The 12,428-nt window shown below is 34.0% G+C and overlaps 1 protein-coding gene across 2 annotated transcripts in view; it reads left to right on the top strand.

Annotated features, from left to right (window-relative positions):
* Window positions 1-213: 213 nt before the first annotated feature.
* LOC112502002 overlaps window positions 214-12,428 on the top strand; it is a 24,576-nt gene continuing 12,361 nt past the window's right edge. For both annotated transcript variants that reach the window (XM_025105796.1, XM_025105795.1), the window contains exons 1-2: window positions 214-756; window positions 3,996-4,214. In XM_025105796.1, coding sequence (XP_024961564.1) covers window positions 463-756; window positions 3,996-4,214 — 513 coding nt within the window. In that variant the 5' untranslated portion in view covers window positions 214-462. The remainder of the gene's footprint in view (window positions 757-3,995; window positions 4,215-12,428) is intronic.

Here is a 12,428-nt window from a genome sequence, read left to right as displayed (position 1 = left end):
AACACTAAAATCGGCTCACCAGATGATGATATATGTCACCCTAATTACTTATTTATTATAAGTATAGATGTTTAAAAAAAATAATGATTAAATAAAAAAGCTTTTAAATAAGTTATTCCATTGGAGGGAGAACATTTTGTTAGATAGAATTTTAGTGGAAATTTTTTACGTGGAAAAATATAAGAAGTCATGGATGTTGGATGCTCTGTGGAGATCTATAAGTGGTTCAGGAAGCGTGGCAGGATGAGGAGACTCGGATAATAATACCCAAGCGTTGTTCACAGTCCAAATTTCTACACGAATGCTGGTCGATCGTTCATGATTGGGAGAATTTAGGGAATTATCCTTTAGGTTTGTGATTGCGTACATATTTCTTCTGTGTTAGAAAGCTTAGGCTACATCCGTTGTGTTAGAATTCGTGCAGAGGATTGCGTGCAGTTGAACATTGTTCAAATTAGGGTTATGAATGGCGGTCTGCTGTTATCCGCATACCCCAATACAGGGCCACAATGGAGTTTGAAGCGGATATTGCGGGGTACAGCAACTTCAAATTCAAGGTATATGATTAATCGTAATGTAAAGAGTTTATCATCATCATCAGAGGCAGAAACTGGTGTTAGTGGTGAATTGAGAAGGGAAATTTTGGAACAAGTGGATAAGGAGCTGAGCAAAGGTGATGACAGAGCGGCACGCTCTCTTGTGAAAGATTTGCACTCTAAACCAGGGGGTCTGAGATGCTTTGGTGCTGCTCAACAGGTAAACTCTACCCGCACGTGCACGTGCAAGTACACGTACATGATAGTATTTGAGGAATCATTATTGATGACACTATTCAACAAGATTTGTGAAAGAAATACAAAGAGGAGGAAGAAGATGTAAAGAGGGTAGGGTCTCTATTAAAAGATAGATTACTAAAGAACGAATACAGAATAAACTGGAAACCGAACCAAATACCTACCTTATTTGGTTAACCGAACAGTTTAATCTGAAACCAAATAACCGAAACCATTCAAGCCAATTCTCATTCGGTTCAGGTGGGTTATTTTGTTTCAGTAATTTTTGACACCCCTAGGAAGAAATGTGTAAGGGTTAGGGTTTTAATTTGGCGTGATTAGTTTAGGGTTTTTGTTCTACCTATTTTGTTGCATTTTTGTCCCACTTAGTCTGGTTTTGTCCTAGTCTTAAGCCGCACGAGTGGGACAACAAGTTTTTCCTCTTTTATGTACCGTATACCAAATGCAACCTAAGGGCTAAGTTACACCAAAGCATTGGGATATAGAAAAAATACCCAAATTGCAATATTATTCTAATACCCCCTTCAAACTCCCAATGTGGCAGGAAGAAGCATTGAGAGTTTGCTTACAAGAAACCGCAAACTCTCATGTGACTTGGTAAATAAGTCTACAAGCTGCAAGTAGGAAGGAACAAAAGGCAAAGTAATGGTGCCAAGCAGATGGTGACACGTAAAATGACAATCTATCTCAAAATGTATGGTATGTTTGTGGAAAATTGAGTTGTGAGCAAAATAGGTGACAAAAATTTCGATGAAGGCCGAAATCCGAAACCCTTGCCTCTGCAAAAATCCCTCCAAAACCCAAAACCTTGATTATGGCGTTGTCGAAATCCCAAAATCATGAAATCCTCAAAATCACCCTTTTTGCTGCTGTTGATATAAAAAAAATCAGGCCAGAGCCCTGAACCCCGAACCTCGAGAGTGGGTGCACTCCCCTGCAACCCCAACCAACTCACCACGGAGTTGGATCTGCAAAAACTGTCATTAAACTTAATAACTAGATTCTCTTGAATCTTGCTTCCACCATGATAACATGATTAGTCAAAAATTCGAAAGAGGAGGAAGAAGATGCAAAGAGGCTAGGGTTTCTAATCAAAAGTAGATTATGGAAGAATGAATAAGAATAAACCCTTAATGGCTAAAAATACACTAAGCAATAGGAAAGTACTCAAATACCTAAGATATATTCTAATAATCACTACATTTCCTTGTTTGATTTTCCAAATCTCACCACTAACATAAACTATTACAATGTGCATTGGATCACTTTTTTCATTATAATAAGTCATTGCGAGAGTTTTATGGTAACTTTGATGGTTGAGATAGAATTGGCCAAAATTTATCTTCAAATTTAGAGGAAACTACGTTTTTCAATTTTTGCCCCTGTGGTTTCTTAAAAATTGCTATTTTCGTTCTTGTGGTTTTTATGGGTTGAGATAGAATTGCCAAAAATTATCTTCCGATGACTCCGCAACCTATGTCTCTTGTTCAGCCAAACATTCACCTTACAGTTTATAATGATTCCTTATGGGTTGAATCCATGGGAAGTTGGATTTGAAAAAGGAATTGATCATGATTTTGAACCGGTTCTTTCCGTTAAAGTTTGGAAATAGAACAATTCCTTCTGTCGCATTTCAATCTGAATCAGAGTTCAGGAAGTTCTCTGCCTAATTAGTTCTCTCAAGAACATTTTGCCATCAACATGGAAAATGACTCTCGTTCGGCTAATGAATAACCAATTTAGCAATGTTTCAACGATCATGAGAAATTGTCAAGGGTCTTGATTTCCAGAGGGAATGAAGAAATACATCATGTGGTCTTTCCCATGCTTCTGACGACAGAATTGCATCTAATTATTTGAAGAGAAAGGGCATGATGCAACTGATAATGGTTCTGAGGCTCAGTTGCAATTTGCACCAGCATCATCTCGAGGTCTTTTTGGTGAAGAAGACACCTCTTGTCAAAGGCTCCATGTTCTTCATCTGCTAATGGGGGGAGAGATGACCGGTGAAGGAGCAGGTGGCAGCTGGAGAAGGCTTGGTTGCTTAAGTCTGTGTTTTGAGATATATATATATATATATATATATATATATATATAAATATATATAAAATCTTAAATTTATTGATGGAAAATAAGTAAAAAAGATAAAAACACCAAAATATCCCTCACTTAATAGACCTTTTTTAACGGTGTTATCCCCATGAACAAAAACAAGAAAGAATTGCAAACTGCAGTGACGGAAAAAGTAACGAATTACAAAAACCATAATTTCATAACCACTAGGTTGAAAATAGCAATCTTTAACAAACCATAGGGACAAAAAATGTAGCTTACTCTTAAATCTAATTTAAATTTAAACTGGACCTTTTTCTTGGATCGAGTACTTCACACATGAAAACTGAGAAGTGAGTGCTTGTATAAGGTAGCCAAGAAGGGGATGTGAGAGAGGGGCTTCATTTGCATTCATCTTATCTCCATGTGTAATGTGTGTGACTTCTCTACTCATCCTTACTCCTATTCTTTTATTTCACATTTGAATGATTATAGATTTCCAGTTAATCTAACTGACCTTTTCATTGCTTTGCCTGATTGTTGTATTTCATCAATTAAAATACTCATAGTTTTCTTAGAGAGAGCATTGGCTTCTTTCTTTCATTGAGGGGGAGCAGAGGAGTGTGTATGAGTTTTTCCATATATAAATATCATATAATTAAAAAACATTGGCCTTTATAACAAGTATTTCCTTGTAATGTCTAATATTTGCAACAATGTTCGTATAGAATTTTCTTTAATAGAGTAAAATAAAAAGTGTAGGTCTTTTCTTTAAGGAAGACAGTACCATTTCTTTTGATCTTCATTTAAATTAAATTTCATTTATTATTACCAGCATATATCAGGCGTCACTTGTCACTCCATACACTTTCCATTATATCATATACCGTATATAGCCTTTGTGGTATGCTTTCATCCTCTATGGTTCATGATCATGTGGGTTCTGCTTTGATGTGAGCCAGTGAAACCTAGTTGGTTATACTGTTTTTTTCCTCCATTTAACCAAACATGTTACAGATTATGAAACTGTACCAAGTCCTTGTGGTTCCTTATTGCTTTCGTTGTAGGCTATTATAGCCTTCAGTAACAATATGCTTTTCACCTTGTACAGTTCAAAATTTCATGACTGAATAAGAAGATTTAATATAGGTACCCCAGAGGTTATACAGCTTAAACGAACTAAAACTGAATGGCATAGAGACTTCATATCTTCTATCGCCAAAGGACAACACCCTCGGAGCTATAGAAAGAAATCTGCTGATTGCTGCTCTATTAGGCTTCATTTCTGCTTGGAGCGTGTTTGATTTAGGCCCAGAAGAGCTCTTATATTTCTCCTTGGGGCTCTTTTTTCTATGGACATTGGATTCGGTATGTGTTCTGAAACTTCTTGCTGTTATGTGTTGTAATACATAGTTGTGTATGTGTGTGTTGGGGGAAGGGGGGGGGGGATGTTCTCTTAGCAGTATAATAATTGACTTAGGGGATGCTTACTTGCATATAACATATATTTCATATAAAAGAAATATAGATTACACCTCATAGGTCCCACTAGTACAAGAATCCTATATGTACAGAATTGACATATGAAAAATTTCAAAATAATATCCCTGCACTATCACATGTATATCAACATGTATCTTCAAAATACACATGCATCAAGTTGATCTTCATAAAGCAGATAACATATAAGGAAAACGATCATATTTTCCCCTTCCCCTTATTATCCCGAGACCCCGCAGTTCCTGCAATGCACATTTTTGTAACACAAACTGAGGGTTAGACCGGAAGGTCTAGTGAGTAAATCCCTTCTTTGCAAATGCAGGGTGAAGATCACCAAAGCTTGATGAAACATCTTTTATGTAGAAATAAATGCATTTCAGCTAAAACATGTAATCTGTTTGATAATCAATATACGAAGTCAACAGATTGCTATACTACATAGCACAAATGCAACATATTGGAACTCTCATTCCCTTAAACCATAAACTCTTCCGGCTCAACGTCCAAAGTCCTTCTAACTCAATGGGCCAGAGCTTCACTACCCTTGATAATCAGAGCCTCTATAACCCAATGACAATGCCCAACCAGAGACCCTCTGAATCATTAGTGTCTCTAATTCAGAAAGAATCTACCAAAATTTTAAAAGATGGATAAACTAGAGTCAGAGCTCCTCTGACTCTTAATTTTATTTATAAATATATTTGAAGAAAAGATAAATTTAAAAGACATAGTTATGATACAGATCTCAGACACAGAGCTCGGGTACAGAGCTTTAAACAATAAGAAATAATTATATTCAAGATGCAGAGCTTCTGTATAAAACATACAGAGTTTCTGGTTTATAAAATTTCCAAAAAAGTCTTTTCCCATAATCAGAGATTCTCTGGTCCTACTAAAAGACCAACCAGAGCCTCTCTGCATATGTCAAAACTTGATAGAAAACTTTAGGCAATGATAGCCTCTGATGTCAAATCATTTTCCCCTTCTCAATAACATCAAAGTTATTATTTCTAAAAAGAACAATGCCTCTAAATCATCAAGTCACAAAGAAATGCTGATTTAGACTTATTGTATCTGATTATTGACAATAACAAGAGTTATATTAATAACCACACCTGAAATTGCCACCCTTATAACCATAGGTACACCTCTCCTTGATATGTCACCTTTATTTCTTCGTCAAAATAGGGTTTCTTACCAGAACAGACTTACGTCACCACGTCTGGAAGTACCCAACACCCAGTTTCAAGCCAGAACAGACAAATGTCACCACGTCTGGGGGAACTACCTCTTAAAACAAAGTTTCATTCTAGAACAGACTTATGTCACCATGTCTGGTAGAAACATTTTCCAAAATACAGTTTCAAACCAGAACAGACTTATGTCACCACGTCTGGTGGTAACATTTTCCAAAATACAGTTTCAAACCAGAACAGANTTCAAACCAGAACAGACTTATGTCACCACGTCTGGTGGTAACATTTTCCAAAATACAGTTTCAAACCAGAACAGACTTATGTCACCACGTCTGGTAGAAACATTTCCCAAAATACAGTTTCTGACCATAACAGACTTATGTCACCACGTCTAGTAGAAACATTTTCTTTTCCACTTTAAAAGATATAAAATACCCCTTTTTCAAGATATAACAATTTCAGATCCAAATAAATGTTAATTGTGAGAATCCCAATATTAAAACTCAAGTTCAACAATTAAACTGTACGGACAGCTTGTGTCCGGACAAGCTTATCCGGCCAACACATGTTTGGACAAACTTAGCCGGACACTCTATCCAGACAACACAATTCACAAGAAAACAGCCTATCCGGATACACACTCTCTCCGGACATCATAGTGTTCGGACACAAGTGAATGGGTCAAACACAAGACCCTTAATCCAGGCAACACTCATCCGGATATTCTTTTATCAGACAACAGTTACCGGTCATATATCCTCATCGGTCAACATAGTGAGTGGATGTGCCCTCTTCGGACAATGCTATGTCCGGACACAATTTCATCACATTCAACTCCAGACAACACAGTGACCGGACTACTCCAGTCCGGTCAACATGGTGGCTGGTGAAGAATCCTAAATCGGTCATTGAAGATGACCAAGAACAAATGCAGTATTTCAAATATCATCATATCAAAACTCTAAACCAATAATCAAAGCATATGTAAAGGATGTTTTTGCTGAATACTCACCTTATGCAAATTTAGAAGTCGAAGATGAAATAGCAATATGAAAACAACTACCAAACTGATTTCAATTCCAGACTTAGAATGAAAACTCACTGCAACTCCTCTCTCTCTCTATTCTTTCCAAGAAAGGCAAGAAAATTTTCCTTCCCTCAAACCCTCCCTATTTATATACCTTTCCATTAAGGGAAAGGCGGTTAAACACCAAAACCTCATGCATGCACATATATTATGGAATAAATCCATATTCACACACAACATATGCATACACGTAAATCATGCATACATTTTTATGCATGAAAAGTATACAGATACTCACATATTAATCTCATGTAAGCATGTATCCAGATGATTAATTTTAACAATTAATCACATATTCACGTAATCACATATCAAATAATCACATAATAATTTACCTCACGTGATAACCAAAACCCAGTTATCACATCGTTCCCACGACTCCCTTCTCCATCTATGCTTCCCTCTGTTTTTACAAGGCCTCTTGATGAAATCATCAAAATACCCACTTTAAATTAGATAAAAAAGCCAAAAAAATCAAAAAAATGAACCACAGTTCTGGATTTACCCAAAAATTTCTCTTGGATTGCTTCAGAGAAACCTGAGAGAAGTACGAGGCATCTTGATCTTGGTCACGTCTTTATTTGGTTTCTTCTAAAACCCTAAACAAGAACAATGGTATGTATGTGTGCTTAAAAAAGAAGAACAAGGAGCATAAACATTCTTAGGGAATGGAATATTTGTAACATCCTGTTCTCGGGGGTATCGTTCTTTGCCCTTGGTACAACTGAAAGAAAGAAACTTCATATCTTAAACGTTTATTTCGTTATAATAGAGTTAGTACATCAGCGGAAATATGGAAATTTACAACTTATAATATTCTAACCTCTTAGAATAGCAACACTTCAGCTTGTTCCTACTCCTTGATTCCTGAGATAAATACATGAATACATAAGCTTTAAGCTTAGTGAGTTGGTTACGGTTTCATGATAAAACATTCTTTCCAAATAAACATAATTCTTATTAACTTTCATGTATAAAAACATTTCTTTGAGATCTCATGGTTACATGTTAAGTAAACCAACTTCTCAAAGGTTCTTTCACCTTGGGTCCACATAAGGGTTGCCCAATAAGATCCATTTGCAAGACGTACCTTCTTTTTTTATCTCGTACGTTGGATATTTAAATGGTTATACTTAACATGTATAAAAACTTTCATATACCACATGAGCATCATGACATAAAAGGTGTACTTTGCCACATAACATAACTTTTACAAGAAGATATGGCAATACTCTTTCATGCATAAAAAATTTATATATATATATATATATATATATCTATACTATATTATAAAGCATTTGACAAAAACTCTTAAAAACCACTTTTTATGTGTAAAGTACTGTTTATTAATGCAAGCATTTGACAAAAACTCTTAAAAACCATTTTTTATGCGTAAAGTACTGTTTATTAATGCATATTACTTCAAGATTGCAAGTAGATTATGCATAAGTACAACTTATTAAAGCTCCATATCTGAATCCGTGTAACTAACTGCAGATAAACATAATCAAATACAGGATAAACATATTATTTTAAATATAAAAATCTATATTATAAAGCATTTGACAAAAAACTCTTAAAAACCACTTTTTATGCGTAAAGTACTGTTTATTAATGCATATTACTTCAAGATTGCAAGTAGATTATGCGTAAGTACAACTTATTAAAGCTCCATATCTGAATCCATGTAACTAAGTGCAGATAAACATAATCAAATACAGGATAAACATCTCATTTTAAATATAAAAAATCTAAAATATAATTAGGATAATCATTGAGTTCTAACAGAATACTTAATTATNATCATTGAGTTCTAACAGAATACTTAATTATTATCTTTATAAAATGTTATATTATTAAACCAAAAATAAATTATTTTGTTATTAAACTTAAATTAAATTATAATAAAAAGATAAAGAAATTACATAAAAAATGAGAACTTTTAAATAGTTGATTTTGATATTAACATTGATATATATTTTTTCAATTTTTTTATGATATCTTCAAATTTATATTTTATTCGAAAATAAAATCATTATTGCATTCTTAAAAACACATAAACTAGTATTATAGAATCGACAAAGATAAATAATAAAATAGAACATTAAAATCGAGATGTGTCTCGCTGCATTGCGCGAGTACTCTTCTAGTATATATATATATATATATATATATATATATAGCATGTATGTATCCCAGTAAATCTCATAACTTACTCGCCTTGATTATGCCTAGCTTTTCCCTCAATTCCTATCTTCAAGCTTGATTAAGTATAAAGATAGAGATTTCTTGTTTTTCGTATAGAACTAATGGTAACACTTCATTCACTATTTATAGGTAAATTCATTGCATTAGCTACTTGTTATTCTTGCTCCCAAAATTGTTGTGATAGTTTAACACCTCATGCTTAATATAAAAGAATCTTGACACCTTATGCTTCTAGCTTTTATTTGTCATGTTTCTAGCTCATGCGTGTCATCATGAATTTTGCCAACACATACTTCTAGCTTTGACGACTCATAACTAGCTTGCTTTGTCATAAGATTTTTTTGTGTCTCATGTTGTTTGTTTATAAGTCGCTTTATAAGCTACTTGCCTTATAAATATGATAGTTTAATAAATGCTACAGCTGTTGGACTCTTCTAAGAGTACTTAATTTACTTACAAAATCTTCTATTTAAGGCTTAAACATTGAGATTTAGCAAATAAAGAAACTAGGTTGTTACAATTCTCCCTTTCTTATAAGAATTTTGTCCTCAAAATTTTACACATAAGGATGTGGGTACTTATTCCCCATTTTTGACTTGGCTTCCCATGTTGCCTCTGATCCATGAGAATAGTCCCAATGAGCTAATACCAATGATACCTCTTTGTTTCGAAGTTTCTTAATTTTATGCTCAGTGATGGCTATGGGTTCTTCTACGAATTTAAGTTTATCATCAACCGAGATTTCTTCAACCTTGTTTCCATAATATCAAATAAGTCACCAACTATCTTCCATGCCTTACCATTTAGATGTATGCAAACTCAAAATATCTTATAACTTGCTATGTCATACTTACATTTCAACTTAATTCGACTGAATAATATCATAAACTTTATATTTGAGGAAGTATTCTAAAAATAGTTTAATAGCCTAACACGCATAATTGCTACTATAAGAAGTATATCTCTTCATGTCATTCCCTTCATGTCTTACTTTGATCTTACGTGAGATAGTTCCTATTTCACCTATCCATCTAACATTATACACATGTATTGATTCTCCGTTCAAGGTTTGTATCTTAATCGTATTTTTTTCAAACACCAGTTCTACGTCATTCTTTGACAAAGAAACCATTTGGATATTATATCATCTTTTTCCTGAGCACATCAACTTAACTAGGTAATTCTTACCATTTAGATTGATCGAATAATCCTCAAGAATCTCATTAACCTTTGATTGACCACCATCAATGGTTATTAGTACCTTACTCTTTTTCTAGTTTTTTTAGCTCTTATATTCAAGTAGTTGAAACAAAGCTTCTAGATTTACTTAAATTGAATAAAAACTAGGGTATAATAATTATTGCCAAGAAACACATGTTAGTGATTCCTTAGGCCTCGTCTGCTATCATGACATATGCCTTGTCCTTTGCCTTTGGTTCCTCTTTTTTTCTTCAACTGAACTTCCTTATATCAACATCTAAACTATTGTTGAATTCTACTGAAGCTTGGGACAACTTGATCTTATATGCCCATCATACAACACTGTTAGCAAGTGCATCTTCTTATATTGTTTTATTAAGTGTCATGTCTTAAGACATGTGTCGAACCTTATGCTACCAAGTTGTCATACTCACAAGCGTCTTCTGTTAGACTTATTGCATAAAGGATAACTCAACTTGGATCTCTTGGCCTTTAGATGGCTAATCACTATCTTCCTCACATATTACATCCTTTGATTATGATTTGAAATCCTTATCCATAACACAATCCTGTACTAGTTTACAAAATTTCAAGAACTGATAGAACAATTTTCTTATTGTTTACTACTCCTATATCTTAGCTTCTACCTCGATGTTTAACCTCGGATTCACCTTAGCTTTGGCCTACACAAACACTTGGTTGTATGGCCTCACTCATGACATGCTTAGTGTTGAATGATGTTCTATCATTCCTTCTAGACTTTCTTGATGATAAAAATGACAACATATATGTCCCAAACATCTTTTTGCGCCATAGTCTTGTATCTTAGTTGTATAATACCTTTTAACAAGTCTAACCCGAATTATTTACTTTCAATAATATTAACTATTTACATAGTCTGGTATTATATAAGAAAACATGGCTACTGTGATATGAACAATATTGAGTACAATTGAGAATAATACACTAAATTAGCTAATCTTGATTTAGCATGATCATTTAATTGTCATCCCACATACTAATTAACTAGTTGATATTTGATCACCATTTTTCAACATAATAAAGGAAATCTTACTAAAGTATTTCATCGAAGAATAAACTCTTAGTGAAGTATTCCATCAAGGTATAAATTCTTAAATCTTAAGATTTTAAGGTTATGCGAGTTTGTAATATATTTCTCTTACACCACAACTCTTTTATTTTAATAAGATCAACACTTCTTACTAATCCGTCTGACTACCAATATGAAATAGCCAGGCCGGTATCACGGGAGCTAGGATCTGTTCGGTGCAATTATAATCTGACTTTTTTTTTGTGAAGTCAACAACTCAGCCGGTTCAACCTTTCTAGACACTATCCCATATGGTTATATCCACCGGGATCAGAAATTAGCGAAAATTATTTGATGGAGTTCAGATATATGTTAGTTATTTTGAATATAATGCTTTAATACCCAATATTATCCTCCTCGATTTAAGTCTAAGTTACCTAATCTAAGGCAATCTTAGTTCATTTAAACTAATGCTATGATACCATTTGTAACATCCCGTTCCCTCCCTGGGGTATCGTCCTTTGCCCTTAGTACAAGTTAAAGAAACTTCATATCTTGAACATTTATTTCATTATAATAGAGTTAGAACAGGAGCGGAAATTTGGAAATTTACAACTTATAATATTCTAACATCTTAGAATAGCAACACTTAAGCTTGTTCCTACTATTTGATTCCCGAGATACATACATAAATACATAAGCTTTAAGCTTAGTGAGTAGTTACGGTTTCATGATAAAACATTCTTTCCAAATGGTTAACATAATTCTTATAAACTTTCATGTATAAAAGCATTTCTTTGAGATCTCATGATTACATGTTAAGTAAACCAACTTCTCACAGGTTCTTTCACCTCAGGTCCACATAAGGGCTGCCAATAAGATCCGTTTGCAAGACATACCTTCCATCTTTATCTCGTACGTTGGATATATAAATGGTTATACTTAACATGTATAAAAACTTTCATATACCACATGTGCATCATGACTAGTGATGGCCAAAAGCCGGGCCGGGCCGGGCCGGGCCCATAACTGTCCCTACGGACGACACAACCGGCGGTAACCGGTCCTGCCATAACCGGTCCCCGGTTCCAGTGAAATATGTTGTGACCAGTCAAGCTTATCGGTAACCGGTTAATCATTCCCAGTCCCGGCCGGTCCCATTCAAAAAAAAAATATTTTTTTTGTTCTTTTTTCAAATTTTTTGTTATTAATAAATTATTAATATGTTATTAATATGTTATTTTTAATATATTTTATTATAAATACGTTTAAAAATACGTTTTGTTATATATATATATATATGTTTATAAATACGTTTTGTTATATATATATATACGTTT

Source organism: Cynara cardunculus, unplaced genomic scaffold (genome assembly GCF_001531365.2).
Source record: "Cynara cardunculus var. scolymus isolate 2C unplaced genomic scaffold, CcrdV1 Un_Scaffold_819, whole genome shotgun sequence".
In the NCBI taxonomy this organism is placed as follows: Eukaryota; Viridiplantae; Streptophyta; class Magnoliopsida; order Asterales; family Asteraceae; genus Cynara; species Cynara cardunculus.
Note: the sequence above shows the minus strand (reverse complement) of the source record. Positions and strands in the feature narration are given on the sequence as shown.